The sequence below is a fragment of the Ptychodera flava genome, chromosome 11, assembly GCF_041260155.1.
Source record: "Ptychodera flava strain L36383 chromosome 11, AS_Pfla_20210202, whole genome shotgun sequence".
Lineage (NCBI taxonomy): Eukaryota > Metazoa > Hemichordata > Enteropneusta > Ptychoderidae > Ptychodera > Ptychodera flava.
The window spans coordinates 18844019-18862681 of NC_091938.1; the positions used below are offsets into that span (position 1 = coordinate 18844019).

Genomic DNA, 18663 nt, shown 5'->3' on the forward strand with positions numbered 1-18663 from the left:
TTAGTGGAGAAAAGATAAAAGATTTGAAATTCTGCAAATTTTTTCCTTTAAAACATGAACTAATTTACAAGAGATCAAAAAGTTGGATTTATGAACCAGGATTTTGAACTTTTTTGATTTGTAAGAAGTAATATTCCATACAAAGGGGCATTATTCCATAGCAGAGATGGTTTGTATACGTAGCTGTCTTTAGATCGTATGTAACTTTCTGTGTACGCCATAACTTATACTTCGGCTGCTTTGTTGCTAACAATATAACAACCATCCATAATATTTTCTTGTTGTTTAAATTTTCCGTGCTTTTAAATGGATCATTTGCCATTCATTATATCTTGATGAAAAATGTCACTCATTACGTTTAGAAAAGGAACCAGCTATGCTACCTACCATTGATGTCAATTTATCGCAGTGTGTGGAATGAAAATCAGAAATTATAGCAGAGTCCTAATTTAATAAAAATTGTTGGAATGGTCACAGTGCCTTTGTCGAGTGACTGCACTGAATCAAAGTATTGCAATTAGTCTCTCAAAGTGCTGCTAATTTGACTTGGCAGGCCACTCATTAATCTGATTTCCCATCTAAAAATAGGACTTCCGTGGCAATCCGCTGGTTCAGACAATTGTCCTGGTGGTGGTACATTGTGATGCCTTGACATTGGCATATCTTCCACCCCCAAATTTAATTTTATTTTACCTGCAGAATCTTGAAATTCTATTCCATCGTCACTGATGTGAAAGTCAAAACATAGTGGGTGTAGCCTTTAAAATGCTATATTTTTACATTTACTGGTATATATATGAGTTCATCATTATTGTTTTAAATGAGAATGCATTTAATATTTATTAATACCAAAGTTTCATGCGTATTACAGAAATAGGGTAATGTGCAAATATCTGATTATTTTTTAATGAAAAATTTTCTCTCAGAAAGACTAACGAACCCTCTTTAGTTGTTGACAGTATTAGATTGAATACAAAATATCGAATAGTTAAAACTTAATGTAACACCGGTGCGCACTAGAATACACGCAAAAACTGTTGTACAGCATTGTTTCTATGCAGTCACAGTACATGCATTTACACCCATTAAGATAGCTTGCAATACCGGTGAATAAAACCATTGAAAAATGGCACATCTTTCTTTGAGAATTGCGGAAGATTTTTAGCTTCAAACTTTGTCGTCGGAATACCTATATTTGGATTTTTCAGCAATATTTATTATTTACATAATAGATCAAGATTTCTATAATCCACTTTTATTAACTGTATAACAATTGTGTGCAGCTGCAGATACTGGAAATTATGTACTAAAACTGCGTCTGCAAGAGAAAAAATGCTATATTTCAAAATTGGCATAAAAAAGTTCCTCAAGGAAATCTTGACAGAAGTCATGTGAAAATGAATTTTTCCATGCATCAGAATATTTTCTGTCCCAAAATTATTGCGCATGCCAAATAATGATGCCAAATATATGCAGGTACTTTGTAATGGATGATGGTGCAGTAATTTGACATTTAAACAGACATTTCACCAGTAAGAACCCGTACGCTGTAAGAGTGTACTTCAGCTTCTATGAAGCATGATTTGATGCAGACATGATCTTCTGAGATCAGCTTGAATTTAAAAGAAATATGATAATCAAGTACAATTCTGTGAAATTGACTTGATGAGATTGCGTACAAAGGCATTTGCTTTTGAAAAGGTAAGATTATGACGTATCGGAGCTGACCAAAACATTTTGAGCTGAAATACCTTTAAAGAGTACAAAAAGTGAATTATAACCAAGTCTGAGTCAGATTTCACCTCAGATTTCACCTCAATGCAGAGCATTGCAATCAGTTTCATTTACTAACCTGTACTCAAAGGTTGAATTTCTTTTTAATTTCATACAGGTCATAGAGGCATATCAGATTTTAATGTAATCTGAAATCAGGAAGAAGAGGCCATCTCTGAACAAGTTGCCATGGAGACAAGCACTGCCAATCAACCGAGTAACAAGTCATCTGGGGTAAATGAGGAAATGAAGCTCTCTGTGGGACGCGAAGAGCTGAAACAGACGGTGTGTCTGCTGGCCTGCAGTCTGGGCGAAAGTGAGGTGAACAAAAAGGATGAAGCCATTCTTGATGCTATTCATAGACTTAATCGTATCATAACTCAGGGAGGTAAGATGATCCAGTTTGCTTCGCCATCCCAACCTGGGCCCTCGCCTCAAGAAAGTGACAGTCAGAAACCAGAGACAGATGTTCCAACAGACAGCCCAGTGAGTGATGTGACTGCTGAAGAGTTGTCCGGGCAACTGCCGAACCCTGCCCGACCTGGGGTTACTATGGTGACAAGAAACGGCGAAATAAATGGGGAGATGCTTCTAGAATGCTACAATGGTTCTGACGACACCGATTTGGAAGACTACTACGGAATACAAGCGGAGAGTCGGGATAGCCTGTCGTCACAACAGGGCAAGTTGTCACGAGGTATTACTTTGCCGCCCTCATTGAGTAACGGCATAGGAATGACCCGGGGGATGATCAGTGGGATAATGCATCCGCTCAAGATCTCCAACATGTCACGGAGGAAGCATGAAAGGCAGACATTCACATGCTACAAGTGTAAAGAGCGAATTGTCTGCGTGACAAACTTTGAAAAGCACATGATGGAAGCCCATAATATTGGCAAGCCGTGGGAGTGTCGTTTCTGTCCAGGCAGGCGCTTCCACCGACTTATTCTGCTGGAGCATCACTATAACACAATGCACAAGAACAACGGGGAAGGGCGGCGCAAGTACACCCAGAGGCAGTTCATTTGTGACCTCTGCCATGAAGTTGTCACGTACGTCTCCAAGTTCGAAGCACACATGCTAGAGAAGCACGGGGTGAGGAAGCCGTGGAGGTGCGATCAGTGTGTTAATTACGCGGCAGCCACTTATCACCTGTACATGTGGCACGTCCAACAGTACCATCCAAACATCACCAAGCACCACTTGGAGATCAGCACAGTGGTCAACAACACCATCACCATCAACAGTACCAATCCTCAGGCCCTCACAGCAACAACCATTCTGGCCCCTCAACGTCCGACTATTCCTGTCACCCTGGCCCCAACTGCCCCAACCGAGCAGAGGCATTGAGAGCTGTTCCAACGAAGTGAAGATCAGGGAAGAATCAGTGAAAAAAGCAGAAAGTGTGGCCAGCAGTGACCCAGCAGAATGCAGCCCTCGGGAAGAAGCAGGGGTTGAGGTCAAAGGTCATCCCAAAGTCGCAGTTGGCAATTCAGTGCCTCTGCCTGTTTTAGTTCCTCAGGCACAGGTGCAACAAAATGAGGAGAAGAATGAAGAGGAAGAAGAGGAAGATGGAGGAGATGATGATGGAGAAGGTGAGCTGATGATCGCAGATGATAAGGAGATGGATTTTACAGATGCTGAGAGACCTGATGATGAGAGTTCCAGCATGAAGGCTGATACAGCGGAGACCCCCATGGTGCAGAGTGAAAGTCCTGGAAAATTAGACATGAATGATGTTAGTCCACAAAATCTGGTTGTTAAGAGGGAGCCAAATTGGGAAGATGAAGTGAGTGAAGATTCTGGTTGCCAAGGTGAAGAAAATAACCATGGTGATGGTGCCAATGGTAACCATGCGGTGCGGAGGAGAAACTCAAGCGAGTTGGAAATGGAGGAAGGTCAAGATGAAAACAAACTGGCCTTCTTGCAGAACTACCCTAGAAAATATACCATTCGAAGATTTATCTGCGAACTTTGTGGAATTGAGATACGACACACCGCCAAGTACGAGCGGCACATGTTTGAGATGCACAACGTGACGATGCCGTACAAGTGCAACAAGTGCTCAGGGAAACGATTCATGAGGCTCATCCAGCTGCAAGTGCACGAAGACAAAATGCACAGTCACAAGCCCGTGGAGACGAGGCGTAAGTGGACTCAGCGACAGTTCCAGTGTCCGGTCTGTCAGGAGAAAATCACGTACGTGGCCAAGTACCAGCAGCACATGATCCTAGAGCACGGAGTGATGCGGATGTTTGATTGCCGGGTGTGCGGCCACGCCATGGGACATTATCACCAGTATCAGGATCACATGAGAACATATCACCCCAACGCCAGCGTAAAGCACTACTCAGAGACGGAGTCACTGACCAACAGTGGAAGTGCCATGGGTCAACACAGCGATGAGGGTACTTAGTTTGAGAAAGTGACAGATACCACACTGTAGGGTAGACATTGAAATAACACTGGCTACTCAAAAAACAAAACACAAAACATTTGAACAGAACACAAATAGTTGCATATCAGACAAATATCAAATCACACGTTGACTTCGGATAAAAACTTTATCCCAATCATTTTCAAAGAGACTGGTCCACCACAGTGCAGAAAATATAATTTAACATAATCTAAAGAGAAGATGTACAGAAAACACTTTCAGATCACAGACAGGAAGAGCCCCAGTCTCTGTCATCAATATTGAAAACTAGAATGATGTTAATGCAGAAGCCTAGTGCAAATAGACCTTTGATAGACAGACCACACACAACCACTTTCTAATCGAGAGAAGAATGGCAAGTGAGAGTCAGATGTCATCATTTCTCATCAGCATCAACAGTCCAAGAACTGGCTTTCCCTGAAAACTCTCAAGTTCAAAGGCTATCGTGACACATTGAAAGGCATTAGAGAACAGTGAATGTGTTTTGCAGTGCACCAGCTTCTATCAAATCAATGCTATGAGAAAGCCATACAGGGTGTACATGTAAGTACAAGATATTTCATCAAAAGAAAATGATGCTTCGCCCAACAAATGCAAACAATCTCTGGTGAAATGGTCAGATTCAAGTGTTCAAGAAAGGACAAGAAAGTCCTGAATCCTTGAAGTTGGCATCTCCACATGGAAGATGACTCTGCTGTGCATCGAGATGCTATGGTGAAGATAGGACCAGCAGCCAATCATTGCCTCTGGTTACAGATTGTGTCTGCTTTTTGTATCAAAAGTATTCACACACAAAAGTATGTGCTCACAATCACGCGCATACTGGGAAATCAATTTGTAAGTACAGCAATACTTCAAGTTGATGTGCAAAGTTGGAATGTCACGAAGGGGATTTCATTGAGAGAATGAAATGATAATGTAATCGTAAGAAATATCCTGTTACTGTGCACAGCATTGATCGTGGAGAATGAGACTGGAGTATCAGAGAGACTTTGTCTACGATGCTTTTTAGGCATTTTCACATTCTTGCCTCAATCTGTGATTTCATCGGCCTTATTAGAGACTCATTCTGTCCTTTGAAGAGGGGAATTCTCTTGGAAAAGAAAAGAGATTTTGCATCGGGGTCAGTAGGTGTACTCTTCACAGAATCAAAATCAAGAACATAAATGGATTTTTAGCCAGTGTGTCATGTTCTAGCAGGGAATGCTGGAATCTAAAAACTAACTCTATAAAAAACGTGTGCGTTCATCACTCACAAAAAATGTTTGGGAAAGCGCATTTGAAGAAAAATAATTAGGATACAGTTATTTGCTACCTAGACCTTATACCTCTAAAGATAGTCAAGTCTGACCTTTGACCTGTATACCTCATAAATCACTGACTTACTATCCATGTGAAAATAATCTGTTAAAAGAAACCTTTTTTTTAAAAAATGTTCTTTGAAAGTTTTTTAATTTATTACATTGAATCAGATTCGATTTGATTAAAACTTCCTTTGTTCAATCTTTGGAATTAAGATATTTTTCAAGTTGCAAAATGATTTGCTAAATGTTGAAATAAGTATCATGTTGATTTTTGTGTAAACTGATCCCATTATAAAGACATGCTGCACTTTGATAGCTATTTGGACTTTTGATGTCCAACGTCGTCTTCTTCAAAAGTCTTCTATCATGATATCACAAAGTATATTGTAGTGTGTTAGTCATTGGAAAACAAGTGTGTGGAAAGCTGGATTGTGGTGGTTTCAATTAGATTGATGTAATCGGAGTACTGTAAAATGAACTCTTTTTGAATTTTACTTGTAGAAAGTACTATTTAGTGTTTTTTGTCTTGAGCATTTGTAGGGTTAGTGTGCCTCCAAAGTGGGTAAACACTATGTAATCCACACGTACATGTAGTCTGGAATGTTTCAAAATTAATCCTGTGAATTGCTATTGGTTCAATTTAATCATGTGGTATCCAAGTCTGCAATCTGATTGGTTAGTGATTTTTGACTATGTTTAACATTAGACTCATTGATCCCTAGCATCTTATTGGCCAGATCCATAATGACATGTAAGGTGTGATAAGATATAAGATGTATATTTCCTATAAAAAGGGAGTTTGTGTGATGTTAACTCCTTGACTAAATTTACCTCAGTTTTTCCAGAGAAGAGAGAACAGAGACAGTACATTCTCTGTCTGATATTTATATGTCTATCTTTTACGTTCATGATATCACCGTGAACACTAGATGTTTCTAAGTCCATATAGTCTTTCAAATATTTAACCATAGATATCTATACATTTTGTGACTTTGTAATGTGTTCATATATAATCCTTAAGAGAGTTTTTTTTTGGTCAGAGAATATGAAGCACCTCATTCTCCAGTCATATCCTGTTTGTATACGACTTTTACAAATGTGTACATTTTTTGCAGTGCTATGTGATTACTGGTACACTTTGCATTGTAACTGAGCTGTAAGTTACTCAAACACTGGCTTGATTTTCAACTTGTCACATGTGCCTTGGTTAAAAGTACACGGCCTGATGTTACAGTTTGATGTTAGGGTTGCTATTGTGACATAACTCATCATTTTGCAGTTGATCCTGGCACTATGGAAGGGCACTGATTTATCACCAATGATCTGTTTAATTGTAGCTTGAGATTGAATCTGATTGGCTTAGACCATGGTAATCTACATATTGCTATGGCAATATGCATATTTTATGAATATTCAATTGGCAATTGTGAAATTATCTTCTAAATTCTCTGCGGGTAGTGTCAAAACATATCATAATGAATTACAGTGCATTTCACGACAGACTTAACTGATTTTTGCTGCATACATGCTCTATTGTACTTTTAGCCAAAATGTGAATATTACTCCTGACATATTAAGATCGTTACAATTTGCCAGGTAGAAAATTTTGATACATATAAGAAAACTTGGAGCTCAGATACAGCTGAACACGGCACACACCAATCACCCCTCTTTGTATTTGAAATAATTAAGATGTGAAAAGTAGATACTTTAGACAAACACACTAGTCTTCAATACCATTGACAAACATTACACTTGTGCAACGCAGTCTGTTGAGAAAGGGGCAAATAATAGTTATTAAGTTTTCTTCAAGTTTTCAATTTTTCAGATTTCATAATCATCACCAACAAAGTTCATTTCATTTCTTGAAATTTTCTTTTGAACTGGCCTACTACATGTAATTTACACTGTAATATTTAAAGTTTTTTTTGCATTAGGGGACGTTTCCATCTAAAAAACAGTGCATATTCAATGCACATTCACCCCTTGAAATAGGGGTTTGAAGGGGTATGGAGCTCCTAATTAAAGTTATTTGCCATCTGGTAAGCTGTTTGCAATATGTGATTAGAGATAGCGATTAAGTGGGTGTACAGGGAAGACATCTCTGCCTTACACACTTCACTCATACAGATAATCGTTCGCCTTGAACTTCTTTGAACATTGTACCCTAATTTTCACAGATTAGGACCTATAAATATACTACAAGCCATATGTTAGTTCAAATTAATAAAAGTAGGAACAAATTCCGATGTCCTGAAATGATAATACTGTTGTCAAGGTTTACACGAGATTGAGTTTGTGCCGCTTCACTGTACAATACCTTGGCATAAAGTAGTATACCGGCCAAGCTATTGGTATCTGAAGTTGTTGACTAAGCGTTATGTAATGTCTGATTATATCTGATATAACTACGTTAGATTGCATATTATCAGTGCAGAAAGAGCCCAAAAAAGTGTACTGTTTTTTAGATGCGAGCATCCCGTCATGGTTTTTTTTGCGTACAAGAGAAGTTTCTTGAGTCAGTAGCATGCCAATCTACATTTGAAGTACGCTGGTTTTGATCCAGATGTGTTTATGCTAGCCGTTTGTACTCTTCCAAATCTTCAATTTCTATAAAGCAGATACTCCCTTGTGATGAAGTAAGTTGCTGTAAACATGGACGATCATTTCAACCCTCATCAGTACCCCCCCCCCCCCCCCAATTCATTTCCTATGGAAATGTGTCAAATGTGACGTCAATAGTCGACAATAATCCATCTGTTTTCAGACACTCGTACATCAAAGTGTAATGTTTGTCAGTTTAATTGACATGGTCCCACAAATCAGGACATTTTATGGCGTAGTTTACTGCAGATTGGCAAGTTGAGAAGTGATGTAGCACTCTAAGAAAAGCTACACTGTTATTTTATTACATGGAGATCGAAAGTGTGGTCGTACAAATGCCCTTGACTCTTCAGCATACCAGCTGTAAATATTGAACAGTGCACTTATCATTTTTCTTCCAAAATAATGCCTTGCCCTACATTATCTGTTTCACTGTAGTATGGAGATACATGTATGTACAGTACAGGGTCTGTACCGTACACTCCTGGAAAGTCCTTGAACTCAAAGCCTCCTGGAATGTCCTTGGGAAAGGTCCTTGAAAATAAAATTGAGTCCTGGAAAGTTCTGGTAAATTGATAGTCCATCCACAATTCTAAAAAATGTCAAGATAATCAGTCATGATATCGAAAAATGTTATGTAAAATGATATATAAAAATATTACATCATGAAAATGATATCTTGAAAACGGTATTTTGGATCTGCAAAAGTCCTGGATAGTTGCTGAAAAAAAATCTTCAAAGTCCTTGAATTTTAAGTGACTTTGAGTGTATGGACCCTGAATATACCTGTAAAGTAATATGTGATAATTATGACTTTTGACGGTATGATGTCAAAACCGAAATTTCTGGAAGACAATCATGCAAGATTTCAAGTAAAAAGTTTATGAATACTATTCACCACCAACTGCTCCTTATCTATTTATGACTAATCTCTTAAAATGAAAGTGATAAAGGAACAAAATTTAGGTTAAACATGCCAAAAAGCATGGCAAAAAGAAAGAGTTCCTATTGGGCATTCAGAAAGATGAAATTGACTGTTGGTACACTAATATATGAACAAAGTCTCTCCATATAGTTTACATTAACTCGCCAATCTGTAACATATTAATGATGTTGCACAAGTGTAGCACATACAACAGAGCTAGAATAGTGGATGTGTAATCTTGGTTGATAGATTTTGATAAAAAATATTATTACTGTGATATAAGTGACAAAATTTTACCTTCAAACCCCCCCCCCCCCCCCCGTTGTCTGGTGTCTCATTCAAGAGATGTTTTAATATTTTACACCATGTTTAACACGCATTCTTCTGTGCAAGTACTCTTCTTTGACAAAGTGATGTATTAAAGTATGCTTCTACTGACTTGAGATAAAAAGAAAACCTGTTAATCTTTCTCCAATTGCCATGACAACAAGCATGGTATCTTTTGCATATTGGTAATTATCAAAGATTCAAGTTTGACATTATGGGACAGATAAGAAAGTTAAAGTAGTCCATGTCATATGTGAATATAATGATTTTTCAATTCACAACTACACATGCCAACGGTGGAGTAATTCTTTTGTATACATAGCTCCTACAAATTGCTTGTTCTCGCCGATCAAATGGCCATTTCCTTCTCTAACAGTGACGTAAATTTGAGAAGGGAGCTTGCGAAACTGCCAAAGAAAGCTTTTATCAATATCAGGATATCGATAAGAAGCAGATAAAGATTGCGATTGATTGTAATGCTAAGTGCAGTGCTGATGGCTTGATCCTTGATAATGAGTTAAGAAGCGTGTATCTGATTTGAGTAATGTCATCATGCCACACTTAGAACAGGTTTGCTTTTTACAATATGGCCTATCGTCTGAAATGCTGTTTTAAATGGTTAACGTTAGCTGTGCGCTCAATCAGAATAACTGGATAGAAACCACGGTACCAGCTGATTAAAATTCTGATTTGTGAACATCCGGGTGGAAGTGAGGAAAGTACAGATATGTAAATCAGATGTAAATCGTATGCTAATCTCCATGACCTAAGGGCGGGTCACCCACCTCTTTCTCTGCTGCATTATGGATCTGGAGCAAGGAAACCTTTTGAAAAGTGGCTGTGAAATGAAAAGATTATATTCATATTTTGACTCCTGCAAGAAAAAATCAGCAAATGCAAAAATGTGATACATGTACTTTGTATTATCAACTGAAACAAGAGGGCATATATATTGATACAGATGTGAATATAATGACATGTGTTCCTTTGTTGTGGAGCTATGGGCACATGCACAGATGGCCTTATTTGAAAATCATGCTCAAAGAAAACTCAGAATTCAAGAAATTTCTTTGAAATCTTTGGACGTCATGATACTCTTGCCACGTGATTGAATATACATATGGGTACCATGCTTGCTGTAACACTTACTCCTGGCCAAAAGGAATGTCAATATTAATTCCCCAGAATGTACAGTTAATTAGTGACCATTGTTCTCAGCAATCAAAGTTGATGTATTTATTTAATTACTGAATGTAATATTATCGATGTTGGAAGTATATGTTCATGTACAAATACTAAGTTATTGAAAATTTTTTATAGAAATAGAACAGAGAGTCGGTGATTGTCAAAATTTAATTTACATTTTTGTACTAGTCCTGTGTATTTTAACAATATTTATTACTCAATTTATACTGAAGTTCTTTATGTAGCTTGAATATTGTACTTTTTATTTAATATTTATAATGGTATGTTTTTATTATGTACATGTTCATGTATGTTCTAGAAAACTATCTTTAGTCCACATACTGAGTATCATATACTTACTGGCATAGATTAATGTATATACATGTAGTGTGGTTAGTGTTTTTTCTGTTAATTTATGCTGCATTTAGCCCTGTGTGTTTTTCTCATACTGCAATACTTCTTCTCAGTAGCAGGTCGTTGCTGGTAGCAGTGCTTGCTGTACACAAAAGCTCTTGAAAGTCCCAAACCATGTTGTTATGACAGTTTCATTGGAGTATGTCATTTTGAAATGATGTTGAAAATTATAATACTTTTACGGTTACCGTATCTGTACCCCAAAGCAGGTTTTAAATTTTATTTGAAATGCCGGGACGGCTGAAGGTTAATAGATACACCTTTGGTTGCGAATAAAAAGGATGTACCTAGGGGACTCTGATGGGAGTGATGGTAATAGTGGACTCCCCAGGTTAACAATTTAAACAAATTTCTTTATGTCCACCAATCTTCAGTCTTGCCAATACAGCTAAGTATTGTGAGAATTTGAGTCTCAAAAATCTGTCTCCAGTTTGCATTCCATCTTAACCCTTTCACCACATTTGCTGAATCCCTGTGTTGAGATCCAATTTTACCCTGTAGCAAAACTATGACAGTTTAGTCAAATATTGTGGTGAAAGGCTTAAAGGTGGTGTATTCAATCTGGCTGAGAGCTGGACTGACTTACAGAGTTGGCGAAAGGGATGTGAAATTGCCAGTGAGAGTAGAAAGACATTTATAAGAGGTTTTCAACAGGTGTTTCTGAAAGGATTTTCTGAAACATTGCAAAAGTGAGCAAGTATTGGCAATAAGTTTATCCCATAAAGCCATCCATGATACTATAATGTACAGGTACATGCAGTGCCAGTATCATTGATAGCCCGATCGTTGTGTGTACCCATTCCCTTTTTGGTTCAGAAATTGGTGGGAATGAGCAAATATCAGATTTTGATAATAAATCTGTTGTAAACCTTTATCAAAAGTTCACTTTTAGTACTCATTTGTTTTCAAGTCCGAGCCTATCAGGGTTTTCAATGGTGTATAGTTGGACCCATGCATAGAACTTCAATGAGAGGCTGGTTGAAAGTAGTCGTAAAGTTCATTTCTCACCTTGAAACACATACTGTCCTATGAATTTAAGTTTCCTATAACTTACTATTTGTAGGTTCTTGCAGTGACCTGTCAAAATTTGGTAAAATCATCTTATTACATCTTTCTTTCACATTTATTTTTATCACGCTGGCACTTTCAGGTCAGTAAAATTTCAAAAAGCACATTTACCTTTTTATTGTAGTGGTTTGGCCCAAACTCACTGTTACCAATGATGCTTGTGGACCTGTTCACAAAGAATTAGGGAAGGTCAGGTTACAGAACATGTAACAGTAGTGCATTTTCCCCCCAAACAGACGCTGCTATGAAACTTACTTCTACATCCTAGTACATCGTAAGATGTTTTTACTTTACTATGTTGTGTGGCCTTAGCCAGTGCATGTGTCATCAATCAGAAAGATAAAGTACACAGTCCCTCGTAAATTTCTACGGGACAAGATTGCAGGCGTGATGTCAGCATATTTAATATGATTTATTGGAATAACGTTACAGCAAGGTTCTCTTAGCAGACTCTTATGCTGTCAAAATCATTATCTCATACCCAAGTCATCAATTTAAAATGCAGGATTTGAAAAAAATTTGCATGTTTTTACCAAATTTCTTTTTCAAAAATTCGTCATGTCATGATATAATTTCAGGTCTAAGTTAAAGCTATTCAGTATGGAAAAATCACAGGTATCTCATAGTGCACACAGATGTAGCAATTTCCTTTGACCTTGATTCTGACATGTCACATCCTATTTCTTAGTTGACCACAAACAGTACCTCATCACAAAAACAAGTGTATTTGACTTATTTTCGCTAATAGTGCCCTCCAATGACAGAGATTTCATGTTTCACTGATATTTTATGACACTTTTGAAAAGTCACATGCAACAACCATCATTATACTAAATAATGCCACACACAGAAGAGATCAACAGCCCTCTGCATACTTTAGCCAGTGCATGCCAGCTTGTATAGGATAATTGCAAGCATCTGGTGTGCCAAAATTTACATCAATCTTGAATTTCACTGGCATATTAGGTTTACTCTTCAATATATACTTTACAAACATAAATTATCGGAGCCTGTTTGTACGTGTGGTAGCAACATTCCTCTTGAGGAGAAACATAACATCTAAAACAAACCTGAGCTAAGAACACACCTGAAACCCATCACCACTTTCTCTCCTACATTGTATTTATTTAAAATATTTCAACTGCCTCGTCTTGGTCTAAATAAGTGCCTAGCTTTTACTTTATGCAGATTACCTTAGAGTTTACAGATACTACCCTCAAAGCTACATGTAGGCCTGGTGTCTTGGTTGTCACCTTTACAGAGTGGGTTCCCCCTTCACAGCTGTCACTTTCAGACCGAACGAAGATATTTTTTACATTAAAAACCCTCCACTGAGTGGCAACCCATTGTATATGGTCAGGGGCCAGCTAGAAATGCTTTGATTTGGTAGAAATGCCTGCGTTCAACAAAACTTACCACTGAGTGATTGATCACTCTACACACAGGCTTGAGTTCATCACACTACTTGTGATAAATTGTGATAAAAAACTACCTCTTGCCCATGAAAAAAGAGTTCAGATTTATACAAACATAAATGGAATGTGCACATTTCCTTGATTGAAATACCATCATGTTGAAATAGATTTTATGGCATTTATTTTTTATTGTCTTTGTGGAGGGTACATGTATAGATTTCCCCTCAAGATGATTTTATAGTTCCCAAATAAAACTCTATAATCGCTAATCCAGGCTCACTGTTGTAACATTACAGCATTTGTGTCAGAGGTGGCGTCAAATTTTATCAAAAATATTTGGATATCAAAGAAAGGGGAGATAAATAATATCTCTAAAGTTCAAAGCACATCCGGGTTCAAAATTTTCATGGCATGTGAACAAGTCTTTTAATGAAAATTGCAAGGCTTTTGAAATGCAGATCTGTGTGTCATCTTGTGGACGCAAACATCATATGTCAGCAGAATCCAAGGAGACTGCCAGAATGAATCTGATATGATTAAAGATTTCCTTTATGGAATTTTTGTGCCACTAGTTGTATTAGAAAATCTGATCATTTATGTTTGCTTTGATCAGCGTCCATCGGGGTCTCGCACACACCACCATTTGTTGGCTTCAACCTCCTCTTGAGTGCCATTCTTGAAATGTTGCACATTTCTTGAGTTAGTTTTCATCTTATGTTTAATAACAGAAGTTGCACTATCCAGAATCAAATATGACATGTTACACCAATGAAAAATTAACTCCTTACTGTGTGAAAGCAGTTTCAGGAGAAAGACATGGGTGGTGAAATCAGAGTTACAACCACCCTTCCACCCCTCTTTGGTAATGTATAAGTCCAACCACACCATTGAAAACCAATAGGATTATCCAAAAAGTGTGATGGTGAGGTGGGTCAACCCTAGTCCGAAATCACCAGATTGGCAATATACTGTCCTGATGTTAGTGTATAGGAAGGTTACACACAGGCAGCTCTAGAAGTCAGCTTAAAGTCTTGCAGTTGGCTTTTATTAATATCACAGTACATGCTTGATGTAGTCCATATCTTAGCCATTGCAGATACTACAATTAAACATAGAAATGCTGCCTTTTTTTTAAATACATGCAATGAATAGTACTTTGTGATAACTTCCATTTAGATTGTGAGCAGAAAATCTTAATAAATATCATCCCAGTTGGCAAACTTGCCAGGTTTTTGCTGATTTTCAAGAGTGTCTGGTTTGCTCACAATTCACTGTGAAATAACGATTTCTTTCTCTTTAGGTGTTAATTAAATACGTAATAGGCACTTTGCCATATCATAGGCTGGAGCAAGAAGACATTCTTCCAGATTAGATATTTTTACAAAAATGGAATCTGTTTTTTTGAGTCACTGAACACCTACCTGATAATAGATAGAAACCGTCCATATAAACTTATGGGAAACTGGGTTAGGATGTAAGAACACTTCACTTTATCACATTACACATTTCATCCAATGGGTGATGTAGAAATACAGGATGAAAGTGTAATCAGCCAGATTTGAGAAGTCTGTAGTTCTAGAGCTTCCAGCTTTATGTGTCCTTATGAATAGAATCGATGTTGTACAATTTGCCTTTAGTGATCATATAAGTTGACATTGTGTCAGGTCACTTTCTGGTGTTGTCATAGTTTGGTAAATATACCCTTGATTGATCATAACATGAAGTTAAAACAATATTTATTGAACCTTAAAGTTCTCTCTCACACCCCTTGCTCAGCCTTACTTACCTCAAATCCCTCACTCGGCTCCAAACAAATGTCACATTCACAAACTTGTGTATGATGTCACATGTCCAGTTCAAGTACCATTGTCAAAATATGGCAAGTGCGTGTTGGAAGCTCTGTTCAAGTTGAACAGCGCCCTCAGAAGTAAAATTTCAAGTCGCCTCTAGAGGGTGGTGGACTTAGCAGTTCATCAAACTATCACTTCTCTCCAGCAAAAATCCTTTGTTTTGTTTACAAAACCGATTCAACAATCCCAACTTTTGAAATTCATGTAGTCAGTTGATTTTATGTGATGAATATTGTCAAACTTCAGCATGGTCTGTGTTACTGGTCAAAGTGTGCAATTTATACTTCCAATTACATGCGTTGTCAAGTATGGCTGGATTTTTATCAATAAACAACTCAATATACACCAAAGCTTCTGTCTTTGTTTCATTGATATCACAATTGCATGGTAAACAATTTAAAAATCGTAAATCATATAATATGCATGAGCCGTCTGCAAAGTTGAATTAGTGCAGGCTGACTGGTATGATCTCTGAAAGAATGTGATCTCGTTGAACTTCACATAATCATTCTTGAATTTCATATGCATGCTACTTAGGTATATTCTTCAATGCATACTCGACAAATATTGATAAATATCGGAGACTGAATCTGTTTTTTGGATAGTTCTAATCTGTTTTTTGGGATAGTTCAAAGGATACACTTTCTGTCCTATACATTCAAAATATTTTTAACTTCCTCACAACTTGACATACTTAGTGCTACACTCGTTTCGGTTACCCAGACTGCTCTGCGGGTCTCTCATCCGGCTGCCTCTGTGTGGAGAGGCGGTCAGATGATAGACCTGCAGAGCAGTTTAAGTAGTGCTAAGCCTTTTATGCAATGCAGATTGCCTAGCAGATGTCAAACATACTAGGCCGCAGAAAAAGCCGTGTGGTTCCGGTAACCCAGCTACCCTAATTTTACCCACCGAACCTCAACGTTTTATAGACATTTTCAGTTAAACGAACGTGAAATTGGGAACAAAATACAAATATGCGAGAATTCAGTGATGTTTATGACGTCATTCATTATTGTGCGTTACAGCAAGTAACATGGTCGTTTGCGATAGCTTACTCGATATTATTCGGTGAATCTATCATGAAGACGAAAAAATCTTTGTTGGTTGTTGTTTATTACAAGTGGATTATCGAAAAATTTTTAAGGAAACATCGTTCATGATTCTCCTATTGTTAGACAGTACAACCCACTCAGTTTGCGTTGAATGTGCTTGCGATGTTGGTAAGCCCGGTAGCGCGAAGTGCAATAGCAATATTACATGTTACATTTTGGTTTAAGAATAATAAGAATTGCAAAAACTGGAAGACGCTGTGAAGAAAACTACCAAAACATTATATCATAACGCATGTTGAGTTCTTGGACAATTTGATGCATGTTGCAATACGGTTCGCCACCAATATGGCTGACAAGATGCAGCATTGACTAATATCATTCAACAAATAAAATTAGATTTTTAAGGACGTGTGTTTTGTGTTTCTGAAAAAATGATCCAATATTTCACATATAAGGTAAAGCGATGAATTTTCAACTATCCTGTTACACTGCATGTAACTACACGAAAAGTCATTACCTGGTGGTAATATAGGGTTTGAAATTATGACTCACCTCACTATACGAATTTTTATTTACTACAAGGTAATATAGTTTGAAAAGAACAAATACAAACTTCAATGTTGTGTTATTTTCACATATCTGATTTATCCAGCAATATACACTATCATTGATACACATATAAACAGATTTCTCAGAAATTGGAACTACGTAATTCTTTTTACTTTGCTTGAAAGATAGCTCAGTCTTTGGTGTCACCCTTGAGTAGCTGCTCCAGGAATTCTGGGGTTGTGTTCAGGTTCAGACTTTTTAACAATAACAGTTAAAGACCCTCTACAAATTACCGCCCTCAGTGGCCACCTAGAAATGCTCTGAAATACCCGTGTACTGTGATCAACATTTCTGACTTAATAACAACATTAATATTAACATCAAAATAATAAATAAATGGGTGATATTTAATAAAGACGAATCGTCGTATACAAGAAATACATCAAAGTTCTTTAGACGATGTAACCAAAGCGACAGCGTGTTTCATCTAAACAGTCTAACAGGGTAGGAGTTACGCATTCATTTTCACTTGTGACCATCATGGCTCGCACTGTCACCGAATTACGTTATTGTACAGCAAACTTTTAAAAAAAACATTGATGCATCAGGTGGGAATCTCACCTGTCCCTGTATTTTGTGCAGTGATATGCTTGCCTTAAAAAAATTGAACCGACACGTAATTGAAAATTCACAAGCAAGGGTACTCAAAATTTCAGAATGCTTAGAGGCGACAATTTTAATTCCTCCGACCCCTCGCCCACAAGAACGATTGTAATAAGCCTTTATCCATTGCCGACTTCGCACGCAGCCTCCGTGATCAGAAAAATACGTTTAAGACCAAGAAAAATAAAAAAAATGTTTCTCATTCTAGACATATTGCAAAAATGATGTGGTGACATATATGCGGTGACGCGGGTTTTTTTCTCTCAATCTTTTTATTCAACCAACAAGAACGCGCAAAAAACACGAAAACAACATAGGAATGCACGCAGAGATAAATGCACAGCAGTGTTGCTTTAGTATATTTGTACAGAAACAGTTCTGCACTTTCAGTGCAGCAATGCACAGTTTTGACAGCTTAATATAACAGCGACATATGTGTACAGTTCTGAATGAGTTTACTCACGCCATTAAAACGATTTTAACGATTTGAGAACAGCTGACGCCAGTTCTTAAAGAACAAGCACGGTGTATATTAACCTTTTTAGATACGTTTTTGAATATTGCTCGAAAGACTAGATTAGAAAATGCAATCAATCACCCGACTAACATTGTCACCCTTTTTAAAAGGCGTTCAATCATGATCACTTAAAGCTGGTCGCTGACAAAATTGCCCTAAAAATATGATCGAAAGGAACAATGGCTGTGAATTTTGTTTTGATCGTGGATGGTCATGAATAAGTGACGCAGACACAGATATTCAGAGCTCAAGTAACTTCGTGTATTTCACTAAAACGAGCGACATGTTGAGAGAGTGCGCATGCGTGCGCATGTTACATCCTTGTTCAAGAACACATTATAGCTTTCTCAAAGTACTGATTTTTACATATTGTAACATCCTTCCTTTTTTAAAGGATAGTGGGGAGTCCTGATATGATGTTAATTGTTCATGAATTGGAATGTTCATATCAATTGTCCGCGTTACCGTACTCAGGCCTCTGGTGGACATAGTAATAGTGAACTTTTTTTGTTTTTTTTTGTTTTTTTTTTTTTTTTTTTTAGAACAAAAACATTCTCAAGATGCAAATACAACAATAAAC

General features: G+C 37.4%; 2 protein-coding genes across 3 annotated transcripts in view; both read left to right on the forward strand.

The window, feature by feature from the left end:
• LOC139143710 (uncharacterized) overlaps window positions 1-15652 on the forward strand; it is a 62689-nt gene extending 47037 nt beyond the window's left edge. For both annotated transcript variants that reach the window (XM_070714245.1, XM_070714246.1), the window contains exon 2: window positions 1892-15652. In XM_070714245.1, the coding sequence (XP_070570346.1) occupies window positions 1963-3123 (1161 nt within the window). In that variant the 5' untranslated portion in view covers window positions 1892-1962 and the 3' untranslated portion in view covers window positions 3124-15652. The remainder of the gene's footprint in view (window positions 1-1891) is intronic.
• Window positions 3398-4189, forward strand: LOC139144388 (zinc finger protein 556-like). Its single transcript, XM_070715090.1, has one exon. It carries the CDS (start codon window positions 3398-3400, stop codon window positions 4187-4189), a length of 792 nt encoding a protein of 263 aa, XP_070571191.1.
• Window positions 15653-18663: the final 3011 nt, after the last annotated feature.

Excerpts from the sequence above, each read along its gene's own strand:
- LOC139144388 (XM_070715090.1), top strand. The coding sequence starts at position 3,398 with ATGGATTTTACAGATGCTGAGAGACCTGATGATGAGAGTTCCAGCATG.